This window comes from Halictus rubicundus, chromosome 7 (genome assembly GCF_050948215.1).
Source record: "Halictus rubicundus isolate RS-2024b chromosome 7, iyHalRubi1_principal, whole genome shotgun sequence".
NCBI lineage: Eukaryota > Metazoa > Arthropoda > Insecta > Hymenoptera > Halictidae > Halictus > Halictus rubicundus.
In genome coordinates this window covers 760,905-774,657 of record NC_135155.1, presented here as the reverse complement: position 1 = coordinate 774,657, position 13,753 = coordinate 760,905, and the positions used below count along the sequence as shown (strand labels likewise).

The 13,753-nt window shown below is 45.3% G+C and overlaps 2 protein-coding genes across 3 annotated transcripts in view; one reads left to right on the top strand and one right to left on the bottom strand.

The window, feature by feature from the left end:
- The window catches only part of LOC143355910 (unconventional myosin-XVIIIa), a 378,931-nt gene that overhangs the window by 74,811 nt on the left and 290,367 nt on the right, over positions 1 to 13,753 (top strand). For both annotated transcript variants that reach the window (XM_076791094.1, XM_076791093.1), the window contains exon 4: positions 12,181 to 12,651. In XM_076791094.1, coding sequence (XP_076647209.1) covers positions 12,181 to 12,651 — 471 coding nt within the window. The remainder of the gene's footprint in view (positions 1 to 12,180; positions 12,652 to 13,753) is intronic.
- The window catches only part of LOC143355923 (general transcription factor II-I repeat domain-containing protein 2-like), a 341,246-nt gene that overhangs the window by 285,848 nt on the left and 41,645 nt on the right, over positions 1 to 13,753 (bottom strand). The window lies entirely within an intron of this gene.

Sequence of the window (13,753 nt, the reverse complement as noted above, 5' to 3'; positions counted from 1 at the left end):
CTCCCCTCCCCCCTCATCATCCAACACTTCTCCCATCTTCTCCTGCCAACCTCCTTCCTCATCCAGCCTCATACATTCCTCCCATACATGCTCCCACGTCTCACTTATCCATCCACACACTCTACATTTTCTCTCCTCCTCATCCATCCAATATTTTCCCTCTTTCATACCATTTCCTAACCTAAACTTTGCCACCCTCTGCCATCTACTCTCCCCCCATCCTTTCTTTAAGTATCCCGGCAGACCCTCCCCCTTTACCATCCCATACCACTTATTATATCTTGATTTCTTTATCTTTTCCCACCTTTCCTCCCTCTGCCTTTCCTTCTCCCTTTTTACTAGCTCCCCACTTACCTCCTCTCTCCTCTCATCCATCATTTCCTCCATCTCCTGTATTGTCCACCCCTTATCCTCAAAGAAATCCCGTCTTTCCTTCTCCCACCCTTCTCTTACTACTCCCCTCCTTTCCCTCCCTCTCATCTCTTCCCAACACAATCTCGCTAATTCCCCTCCTTTGCCCTCTCTTAACTTCTTTTCATACCCCCATGCCCTCAACCCCGCCCTGCCCCTCATTAACTCTCTTTGCAATTCTTCCCTAACCATATACCCTGGCGTACACTTTTCTACTTCTAACACCCACTTTAAGTATCTCTCCTGCATCCTTTCCATACCCTCCCTTTCCTTCCACCCCCATATTTCTACTCCGTAACTCATCACCGGCCACACTAATTTATCAAAAAGCCAAATCCTCCTACCCCAGTCCTTTCCAAACCTCCTCTTCCCTATTTCCCACACTTGTCCCATCACTGCCGCCCCCTTCCTTATCCTTTCCGCCACTTGCTCTTCCTGACCCCCATCCCTCTTTATTACATATCCTAGATACCTATACCTACTGACCTCCATTTCATCCCTTCCTCCTCTTCCGCCAGCATCGCTATATCGTCCGCATACGCTAAGGTGTATACTCTTCTTCCTCCCACTTTCACCCCTCCCCATCCACCCCTTTCGAGTTCCTCGTCTATGTCCGCCAATAACAGCGTGAACAACAGAGGACTTAGCGGACACCCCTGCCTCACCCCTCTTGCTGTCCAAAACATTGCCCCTTCCTCGTCCCCTACTCTTACCTTGCCTCTCGTTTCCCTTAGAATCTCCTCACATCTCCCTATTAACCCTTCCCTCACCCCCTTTCTCCTCAACTCCCCCACCAATACATCCCTATCCACCGAGTCAAACGCCGCTTTCAGGTCTACAAACAACACTACCAACTTTCTTTCCTTCCTCCTCACCTGCCTATTCACTATATGATTGAGCACGTAAATATTATCCATACATCCCAACCCTTTCCTGACACCCGTCTGACTGTCTGGCAGTATCCTCTTCCCCTCCACTTCTTTTCTTAGTCTTTCTGCCAAAATCGCTGCATACACCTTATATGCCGTTTGCGTTAGCGTTACTCCCCTGTAGTCCCCCACCTTTCTACTTTCCCTTTTCTTCGCTATTGGTACCACTACCCCCTCCGTCCAGTCATCCGGCCATCCTTCCCCTTTCCATACCCTATTGCACACCCTCCATAGCCACTCCTCCACTTCTTCCCCTCCATACTGCCACACCTCGTTCGGTATCCCATCCCCACCTGCCGCTTTTCCCTCTTTCAAACCCTTCACCACCCTGCTGATCTCTCCCCTTTCTATTTCCTCTTCTCCATCCTCATCTCTCCTTTTTGCCTCCCCTTCCTCACCCTCCACTCTACTCCCCCCAATAATTCCCTAAAATGTTTATCCCACTCGTCCATCCTTATTCTTTCATCCACCCGTGACCCTTTCCTCCTTTCCTTCCTTATCAGCTGCCATACCTGCCTTTCCGTTTTTATGCCCTCCACCTCTCTTTCCCACTTTTCCCTCTCCTTTTTCTTCTTCTCCTCGCATAGTTTCTTGTACGCTAACTTCTTCTCCTTTACTTCTATCCCCTCTCCTCCCCTCTTTTTCCATCTCCTCAACTCCTCCCTCACCTTCTGTTTTTCTTCTTTACATTCCTCATCCCACCAACCTTTCCTCTCCCCTCTTTTCTTCTTCCCCATTTCCTCTAATGCCTCCTTTACTCTACCCTTCAATTCTCTCCAATCCTCCTCTACTCCCTTCCCTTCCCCATCCTTCTTCCCGAATTTCCCCCTGAACTCCTCCACCCCTTCTTCCGTCCAACACCCCATCAGCCTTCTCCTCCCTCCCTCACCCCTCCTTTTTCCCCCTACCCTTTCTCCCTTAAGCCATACCGTCAGGGGCAGGTGATCTGAGTCCACCCTTTCCCCAACCTCCATCCTTTTCACCCCATCCCTCGTATCTTCATCTCCCAATATATAATCTATCACCGAATTCCCCCTCTTTCCTATGAACGTCCACTCCCCTAACTCATCTCCCTTTACGTTCCCATTTAGTATCCCCCACCCCCTCTCCTCTAAATACCCGCACAACCTCCTTCCTTCTGCATTTATCCTCTCATCTTTGGATTTCCTACTCCCTTTCCCTTTTCCCTCATCTTCATCTTCCCCTCCTATCCCACCCCCTTCTCTTCCCGTCCTCGCATTAAAATCCCCCTCTATAATCACCCTCACACCTTTTTCTCTCCCTTCTATCCATTCTCCCAGCACCTCCAACTTCTCCCGCAAGTCCCCATTTACATACACCCCAATTACCTTCCACCATCCCCCCTCTATCCTCATCTTTATACCCATCACCCCCTCCCTTCCTCCCTCTTCCCCCCTCATCGTCTCTATCTCCTTCCTTATTCCCATTAGCATACCCCCCTTTGCCCTCCCCATCTTTTCCTCTCTCCTTGCCCACTGCACTTCCCATACATACCCTCTTGGCATCCTACTCCTTACCTGTTCCCATCCTCTCTCCTCTAGCCATGTCTCCATCAACATTATCACATCCCACTCCTCCAACCCTTTCCAGAAGTCTTCGTCCTTGTTCCTCAATCCCGCCACATTCTAGAATGTCACCTTAACCTCCCTTTCCCTCTTCTTCCCTTCCTTTCCCCCTTCTTTCCCTCCCTCCCACCCCTTTACCCCCCCTGCCCGTTTCCCTGCTCATCTAACCAACTTTCTTCTATTTCGTCCCATTGCTTCAACTTTCCATTCACCCACATTTTCATGTACCCCACCTGTACACTCCTTCCTTCCCTCCTCTCCTTCTCCGCTTCCCTTTCAATTTTCCACCATGCTCTTCTCTCTTCCTCCGTCAGGTCGTCATCTAACCTTTCCTTTTTCCCTCTTAACTTACCCCTTTCCCTCATCACCTTCATTTTCTGTTCCCTGTCCACCATCTTCACCAGTACCATCCCTCTCACCTCCTTTCCCACCCCTCCTATCTTTCTTATCTCCTTAATTCCCTCGTCCTTCAGACCCATCACCTCCCACACCCTCTTCACCTCAGTTTCCATGCCCTCACCCTCCGCTCGAATCCCCCTTATTACCACGTTGTTTCTCCTCTCCTCCCTCTCCTTTCTATGCTGTTTTACCTCCATCCTCCTTATCCTCCTTCTATTCTCCTCTACTTCCCCCTCCCCCATCCTATCTTCTATCCCTTCTCCCCCCTTTTCCCTCCCTTCCCTCTCTACCTTCTCCACCTTTCCCTCTAGTCCTTCCATTCTTTTCTCTAGCCTTTCCCTCTTTTCCACGTCTTCCCTCCTTTCCTCTTCCCACTTCTCTCTCTCCCTTCTTCTCCCCGCTCTCTCTTTCTCCAGCTCCTCTTTCATCTCCCTCAACTCCTCTTTTATTTCCCTCATCTCCGTCATACTCTCCTTCATTTCCCTCATCCCCTCTTTTATTTCCTTCATCTCCGCCATCTCCTCCTTCATTTCCCTCATCCCTTCTTTTATTTCCCTCAACCCCGCCATCATCTCTCTAATCAAGTTCTCCCAACCCTTGCCTAACCCTTCCGTCTCTTTCCGAACCTCCTTCGGCGACCTCTTCGTCTTCGCACTCTTTTTAAATATTCCCCTTTCCCCTTCTCCGTCGTCGTCCCCCTCATCCCCTTGCTCCCTCCCCCTTTTCTTCCATAGGTTGTCAAAACTGCTCCCACTACTTCCTCCCCCTCTCCCTATCTTTTCCGTGACCGTCGGCTTTCCCCCCTCGCCCCTCTCCCCCTTCCCACCTTCCATTTCCCCTTCCCCTCTGTTACTCATTTCTTCCTCTTACTCTCACTACCTATACTACCTTAAAATTTCCCGCTTTCCTCCTGACCCTATCGCCACCAATCAGCGCCACCTACCACTCCTCTCTACTCCCGCGTTCGCCTCACGAAGGATGCCGCCAACCTAACCTCCAATCACTCACTCACTTCCACCTTTCTCACACCTTCCAGCTCCCTTTTTCACTCTTCCCCTTTTTTTGCCCAGCTACCCCTATTCCTCTCGCTCTCTTCTCCCACACTCTCTCACCTCTCACACCTCTCACTCTTCACTTTCTCTCAACAAACACTTCTGCGCTCTCTATACACGCCAATCTCTCTCGCAACCGGAAACGGAAGTCATGTCTTTCTATATTAAGATACATATTTTTTTTTTTTGAAGCGGTCATTTGACCGCTCATGGTAGAATTAGGTATACATGAAATGTTGGTAGGTTTAGTGTTAAATAAATGATTTTTTAAAAAATTTGTATACAAATGAATATGTGATCTTAAACCATGCAATTAAAATAGAATTTTTCAACATCCATGAATTCCTGAGACATTCAAGAAAATATACAAATACGGGGTGGTTCGTTTATCTAGAGACGGGGAAATATACAGGGTATCCCGCGCAACTAAATCAGGCTGCACCTCCTAAATGGTTGGGAATAGAAGAAGATGTTATAAGTAAATGTTGAATGGTATCAGTTGCATAATATGCAACTTATTTTATGCACTTTTGTGCATCGGTGCATCAGAAAAATGCAATTGCACTGTTTTTCTAATGGAAGCCTATGTTTTTTTTCTTTTGACGACACCAATCGATGCAGTTTCTTATGTTCTACAGAGAAGTACTATCATACTTATACCCTAAACTTATTCGTTAGGAAGTTATCGAAGCTAAAACTTAGACTTGTTGTAACGTAGGTACTCCGGAACACTTGCCGAGAGACCGAAATAATTCAGAGAACTTTTAGTTTCGATAACTTTCTAACGAATAAGTTTAGTGTATAAGTATGTTAGTACTTTTATGTAGAGCACAAGAAAGTGCATCGATTGGTTGCCTTCAAACATGGGTTTCCATTTTAATTCCATTTGTGCACCCATGCACAAAAGTGTATAAAATTAATTGCATATTATGCACCGTCTGACACCATTTAACTTTTACTTATAACATTTTCTCCTATTCCCAACTGTTTAGGAGGTACAGCCTGTTCCAGTTGCGTTGGGCACCTTGTGTTGTAAACAACACTCAGTTTTCAAAGATGTTTCAGATAAATATTTTTGGGTTTCGTACGGGTAATCGGATGGTCGCATTGAATTTTTTGATAGTAAAGGCCTGAAGGTCATATGCAGTGGAACTTGATTTGTTTAAATGGAAGTCTTTGTTATGGCATTATATTCTTAGGAGAAATGTACTCAGCTTTGATTCCAATCATTTTTTCGTTAGTCACTAACTTTCCAAGATCATCTTTCAATCACTAAATTATTAAAAGAATAAGTTAGGAAAAAGAAGTTACAAGAAGAATTGTATTTATAATCATTCTATAATTTCAAACAAGCATTTTTATTTATAATTTAAGGTTTAAGATGTTCAAAGTGTTGACTACTGGATTCAATGCACTTTGAAGAACGGTTTATTGCACGCTTACGGCCCGTTGCTATTTGGTTGTAAAAACCGCACAGGACCAAGGGGATTGTAGTCATCGCACTTAATTTGCTGTTATCTCATCTCGTTTCATTCTGATGCGTTTACGCACGCTTTCCTGGTCATTTGCCGTTCTGACTAAACAAACCTGTACAATAAATTCCCGATATAAGTCAGTTGTGCGGTTGTGGCATTTGAAATACACAGTGCACGCTGGAAACATAAATGTCACTATCCATCTATAAGTCATAAACCTGTGACATTCTGACGGATAGTGAAGAGAAGGCTGTTAAAATGTCTTTCTCTGATACAATGTTGCACAAAGAAACATACAGCGAAACTCGAAAGCCGTTGCCGCCGAGGAGTGTAACATAACGCGATCGGGTATATCGGTGTGTGACCAGCAGACCACTACTAATCCAATTACAAAACTTCTTTATTTTTCCTTATTTTTTTATGAGACCTTCACCAACATATTCGTGGCATTTTTCTTATTAAAATGAAACCCAATATGATATAATTCCGATGATATTTACTTGTCTAATGATCGATGAAAGTTACTTTCCATTACAATTATATTAACGGAAACTTCGTGTAAATATGATCCGAATGATATATTATGTAATGATAATAATAATAATTAATAATGATAATATTAATGATAATATTTGGTAACAATTTAATCAGAAAAATTCCACAAATATATTGGTGGAAGACATCGAAAAATAATTAATAATAAAATAGTTCAATTTTTTATTTAAAGGCCTGAGCTCACGCCAGTCTTTCATCTTTCCCGAACGTTTCAACTCTCCCTGTTTCCTTCTTACCCATACCCTGTTCTTCTTTGCGTCCGAAACTTTAATCGTTCATTACTCAAGTAAATATCATCGGAATTATATCAAAGGCTATAGCCGGTTTTGGGGGCCAAATCGGCCCCGGAAGGGATTTTATTCCAATTCGCACCATTCGATAGCCTACCAAAAAAGATACCTTCCAGCCAAGTTTTAGCCCTATAGCTCATCTGTAAGGGTAGTTGTAGAGGAAAAACGAAAATCCAGTTTTTGGCCCATTTTCCCCATTTAATGACAATTTAAAATTCTGAAAAAAATCTGACACATGTCGGACACCAAACCACATACTTTGAGTCGTTTTCAGATTTTTCCGTTGCAAACTCTGGCTGTAAAAATCGAAAAACACGAAAAAAATCGAAAAAATGCAGATTTCATATGGAAATCTAAGAGCGACTAGAATAAAATTAATTTAGCCATAAGATATTGTCCTAAGTATTATGCTCATTTTTTTCAAATTCCTGCGTTTGGTGCATCATAGTAGGAAAAAATAAAAACCACTTTTTTCGGAGTTTTTTCCGTGAAAAACTAAGTTATAATTATCGTAAAAATATATTATGTAATATTAAACATCCCTAAGTTCGGAGATACATCGTGCAGACTTTAAAAATTGCGTAGTACAAAAAACGACAATTATACTATGCAGGATATATCCCAATATTTCGAAGGTACTTTCAACGGCGCCGGTTGGTGCAGTAGCTATGGTCTCCGACTGCGGAACCGCTGAAGACTTTTTGGATCAGGTTCGCATCCCGCCCCGGGCCAAAAATTTTTTTCTCTTTAATCAGATGTTTTTCTTCGATTTCTAACCGTATGATTGTTATTACGCTATTGTAAAAACATTTTTTAACTATGTTGAAACTATTTTCTAATAATTTTCCAGAAAAATATTTTTGGAGTACTTTCGGCCTTTAGTCATCTATGGGCTGTATTACTTATCTACTTAACATTTTTTTACATGGAATAAGTGCATCGACTTATCTATTAAATCTTTTATCTTTAGTGGGTACATTACTTATTATTAATAATAAATCTAGTGTTATATTGGGTTCGGGAGGTATTGTTGTATCTGTTTCTGTCAAGTAAAAATATTATTAGGACTATTATGAAAACGAGGTTTATGCTCCAGACAACTTGTGTCTATTGTCGTCTCAAAAAATTGCTTTATTGTGGTGTTCCAATAGTCTTTGCTGTTTTTTATTATATCTTTTACAAGCAACGGGCAGCTGTCGCAGAAAAACGCCGTTTAAAATCATATCTTCCGCCGATATTTTTGATTTTCAGGAAATGACAGAAGACGATTTGAAGATACTTTTCACGGGATCATACCAATTATCTCAAGCTGTTTCGTATTTGGCCGAGATAATGGATGAACACGATAATAAAATTGCAACGAGACACGTACGTCTCGTTGCCGTCGAGTTTCCGACCAGGCCCGCGCCAATCAGCGGCGAGACCCAGCCGCGCGCCAATCCGCGAATCCGGCCCGGGCGCGGACCAATCGACGTGTGCCGAAGATTCGCGAACGAGCAACGAGGTCTGCGCTCGGGCTATAAAGATCGCGACGAAACCACACGAGAGCGGAGTTGGTCTGGAGCAGCTCTCGGGCGAACACCTTAGCCCAGGTCCTCTCGCAGCCGCGCAGAATCGTGCGAGCCTCGGTATACTACCGGACGAACACGCCGAAGCGCCGGGATCGGTCGAGGCGTACGTGGGTCTACGTCCCATACGCCAAAACCGAGACCGCGAGTAGGTTCTGGGAGGCGGTCGATCGACGGGCTGCCCTTTTCAGAGCACCGTCGTTTCGACACTCCGGACCGTCATCCCCACTTCTCGGACCCGTTCCCGCATCCCGCATTCCTGACCGGAGATTCCGCGCTGCGCTCCAGGAGTCTAGTCTCCAACCGACCGCAGCAGCGTGTGGAGCTCGCCTCGCGGTGTACGAGGTTTACGTCTGCGCCTACGGACCCGAGCCGCGGCCGCACGGGGACGACAAACGGAGCGTTCCGCGAATCCCGCGAATCCTCTCCGAGCCCCGCGTGCCCAGCCGACGTAGGAAACGTCGCCGATCCACCACCACGAGCTGGGCCGCGGCCATTTCCGATCACCTCGCCGAGACGACCGCGCCAACGGGAATCGTCAGGATCCGGGCCCGCGCCGAGAACACCCGATCGCCGTGCCGACACTAAGCGGGCCCGGCTCTCTCCGCGCGACCGTACCGCGTACCGTACCGAATATTGCTCCGTTTTCTGCCGCCGTCCACCGGCGGACGGCGCCCGCCGCGAAACCCGAGAAACCGCGGCGAGGTTCAAACCGCATCCGCCGATACGGAGCCCCGCCGCTCCCGCGTAGCATTAATTAGTTGTAGGAAACCGATCGTTCGGTTAGGGGTCATTAATTAGGTTCTTAAGTAGGTTAAGGGTTCACTGGGACATAGATTTATGCCGTCGTTACGCATCGAGCGTCCACCGTACATTTGTTTTCTTTTCTTTGTACCAGACCGGTCGAGAGACGGGCCAGATCACCGGACCGACCCGGGCCGGGTCTACCGGCAAAGTTGCCGCGGATATAATAAATATTGTCTAGTTATTTTACCTCAACCGGGTGTTTCATTTAGTTACCTGTTCACCTCCCTCCCCAAAGAACCCTGGCCGCTGAGCCAATCCAGGGAGGGCTTACCCGTCTCGCTACGCATCCCGTACGAGACGTGTACCGTTACAAAATTAATGTCCGTTATTTAATAGAAAATAATAATATTGTAAAATTCGAAGTAAAATCGCGAAATATCAACCGCAAAACGTACAAATGCTACATAGATTATATACCAAACACAACTGGTTATTCCGGTATAAAACGGTATTGTTGTGAATGTGCTAATGGTAATCGCACTATTGGATGTTGCTCACATGTAGCTGCTATCATTTATTATTTATCTTATGCTCGATACGACACGGACATAGTTCGGCCAGCAGAGATACTCACTAGAATTTTCAATAATGACCAAATAACACCGACAATTGACGAAGATAGCGACGAAGACTGAAAACGCCATACATGATTCGCACATTAATCCACCTACAATTATTACAGATAAGTATTCCTAATAACACTTCATATATATATTTTCTGTCACAAAAATAATCAATCCCTATTTCCATGTAAAAAAATGTTAAGTAGATAAGTAATACAGCCCATAGATGACTAAAGGCCGAAAGTACTCCAAAAATATTTTTCCGGAAAATTATTAGAAAATAGTTTCAACATAGTTAAAAAATGTTTTTACAATAGCGTAATAACAATCATACGGTTAGAAATCGAAGAAAAACATCTGATTAAAGAGAAAAAAATTTTTGGCCCGGGGCGGGATGCGAACCTGATCCAAAAAGTCTTCAGCGATTCCGCAGTCGGAGACCATAGCTACTGCACCAACCGGCGCCGTTGAAAGTACCTTCGAAATATTGGGATATATCCTGCATAGTATAATTGTCGTTTTTTGTACTACGCAATTTTTAAAGTCTGCACGATGTATCTCCGAACTTAGGGATGTTTAATATTACATAATATATTTTTACGATAATTATAACTTAGTTTTTCACGGAAAAAACTCCGAAAAAAGTGGTTTTTATTTTTTCCTACTATGATGCACCAAACGCAGGAATTTGAAAAAAATGAGCATAATACTTAGGACAATATCTTATGGCTAAATTAATTTTATTCTAGTCGCTCTTAGATTTCCATATGAAATCTGCATTTTTTCGATTTTTTTCGTGTTTTTCGATTTTTACAGCCAGAGTTTGCAACGGAAAAATCTGAAAACGACTCAAAGTATGTGGTTTGGTGTCCGACATGTGTCAGATTTTTTTCAGAATTTTAAATTGTCATTAAATGGGGAAAATGGGCCAAAAACTGGATTTTCGTTTTTCCTCTACAACTACCCTTACAGATGAGCTATAGGGTTAAAACTTGGCTGGAAGGTATCTTTTTAGGTAGGCTATCTATCGCCTATACCGACGCGTCGGTACCCCCTGCATCGGCACGGTGACGGCGGAGGCGTCTCGGTGCCCATGGTTTTAAAGCTACGACTTAGAACTACGACGATACAACTTATCGACTACGGTGACAAGACAACGGAACGGCGACGGTGCAACTTAACGGCTACGGCGACGGTGCAGCTTAACGGCTACGGCGACGGTGCAACTTAACGGCTACGGCTTAAATGGTACGGCGTGCGCGGTGGCACGGCGGATGCGCCCGGTCGGTCGGTTGCGCCGGCGGGAGGGCGCCGGTGCATCAAGAGGGCAGTTGCCCGAGGACGGAAGTGGGGGAAGACGGCGTCGCGACACCCCGGGGCCTCAACGGCATGCACTGGGGTTCGTGCCTAGATACTCCTTCGTGTTCGGTGCTCCTGTTAGCACTCCGCGCACCGGAAAAAGTTGGAGGGTCGCCGTTCTCGCTCTCCGTAAACGGAGGGTTGGCGGGGAGCGGGCTATGCTTAACGGGAGCGGCACGCGCCGCGGTCACCGTCGGACCCGTTGGAGGAGAGAGAGAGGAAGCGGTAGGGGGGAGTGCAGCCTCAAGCTTGGAGCACAGCGGTTGTTCATATATTCTACTACTGAACCTTCGTAGCTCGTCACCCGGACTGATTTTCTCCGTGCCCGGCGGCGGTACTTATCCCCGTGGCCGATCATTTTTACTCGCGAGCGCGGCCCATCGCGGCGTTAGCCCTCTCGCGGTCGCGGTTCGTACTGGCGCGGGGCGCGCCTACGGTGTGATCGGCCACGGTCTTCGCCGGTGCGCGGACAGGGGAAGGCTCGCGTCGAGGGTAGGATCGTTACAGTAGTTGTCTTCAGAGTATACCCCGCAGTGGTGTGGGTAGTTCCAGTGACTTTTAAATACGAGGCTTGCACTGACTTATAACGGGAATTCTGTGTGTTTCTTCCGACTGTCAAGTTAGGAACAACGGACATTGTCAAAAAAGTTAGCGACTGACGAAAAAATGTTTAGAACATAGTTGCTTACTTTTCTTCTGGGAGTGTAATGCAATAATAAAGAGTGCAGGCTTTCGTTTAAAAACATCAAGTTGTACTCTGTATGACCTTCAAGCCTCCTCTACCAAAATACATGAAACCCAATCATTTTTAAAAGAAACTGTATGATTTATGAGATGATACATATTGACCTGTCTCGAGATAAATGGACTACCTTTATACACTTTTTATCTTCAGCTTTTAGGACCGTATTCACCCCCTTCGCATAGCCTAGACAACTGCCAATAAAAAAAAATATTTGTCATGTATTTTTACCAACAGAAAGCTAACTGTAAAAAAATGTTTATCAAAAGTGGTTTGATGTGAATTTCTGCAAAAAATTGGTCGAGCTCGCTGTATTGTCCCTTTTGTCGAATGACTACGTACATAGGTAGATAAACACAGGGATAATCAATAAATATTCTGGCTAAAATTGAAATGAAAAATTCGAAACCATTCTAAATGTTTGTTTTCTTGTTATGACCGTAGGTGGTAACCAGTGCTAGTCCATCAGCGGATTCTTTAACGGACACGACGAATTCGAGTTTCGCCACACCACCTTTCAGTCTGTCGCCAATTGGAGAATCCCAAGGTTTTGCAAGATGGCGGTCGACGACATCGTTCGAGGAACAGGGTGTTGAACTACATCTTCCCGAAATTGTTCCATTGAAACTGCCCGAACCTCGAGAACTGACTATTTATCGGCAACCACCGCCGCGGAACGATTTCGGGTTTTCTTTGCGTCGCGCTGTTGTCGTAGAACGAGCCGCGGGAGGGGCTGGTACACAAATGAGATCGGTAATTTTTGCTGAACCTGGTTCTCTGGTGCAACACAACAACGACACTGGCTTGTTACCCGGTGATAGACTTATCGAGGTCAATGGAATCAACGTTGATGATAAATCACGCGAGGAAATTATCGATCTCATCAAACGGTCTGCCAACAGCGTCGTCGTAAAGGTAAGTTTATCAATCAAATTAGTCTGGATTTACAATGTTCGTTTTGTTTCTTGATCACTCTAATATGTGTGGTATCGGAAATATTCGGGCACCTGATATATAGTTTTAAGATATAGACTTTAGGTAGACTCTAGAGGTACACTTTAGGACACTCATAGGGAGAAGGCCGGGAAAAGGCCATAAAAAGGGGAAGCTACATTGACCAGCGTTGGGTTACGAGAGACGATGGGCCTTCGACTCATCTACTCATATTTGGGCATGGTAAAAACTACGGAAGGGACAAGCATGGGGAAAACCGAGGTCTTGTTAGGCGAGCGATGAGTTGGAGGAGTCAGTCGTTGTCTGAGAGTCGTATAGTAAGTTGTAAGGACTTGAGGATTGAAGTCGTATAGTCGTTGTTGTGTAGTTTAGTAATCACTACAGTAAATTCTCATTGTATGACCGTGCCTATCTTACAATTTGAAGTCAGTGGAAAAACTCACACCACCGCGGTGAGTGGTCGAAGCTCGAGAGCCGTCGCACAGTGATGCCAAGGCGGCAAAAAATCCATTTTATAAATTTTCGATTTTTATAAAAAAAAATTATTTTTGTATAGCCTAGTAGTACGTGCATCATGTGCCAAATTCAGATTTAAAAAAAAAATGTTGTACGGAGATATTCGCATGGTAAATAACCTTTTCTTCTCTCCCAGGAATTCATCAGTTTTCAGTGCGATAGTTATGTAATTACTCCGCCTCTAATTGAATACTTAGGAGTCTACAAATCATATGGACTATTACAAATAGCCTACACTATTAACTGGCAAAAAAATTGTTCAAAAAAAGTTGTTTAACATGTAACGTGGACCTCCACTCGCCGCGTGGGAATGCGGGGGCGGGGTCCACTCCGGGAATTTATGGGCTCAGAGGCCGGGCCGTGTACGGCCGTGAATACGCGGTCCTCCCGGTACTAACCGATTCTCGAAGGTTCTCGGAAATCGAAAGAGTCTGCTGCTCGGGCGCCAGGCACCGGAAGAGTGCCACCCGAAACGTGGACGAAGTCCGCCCTTAGCCGAAGCTGAGGGCGGGAGGTGAACCTTCGGGAACCGCGAGAATGTCGAGAG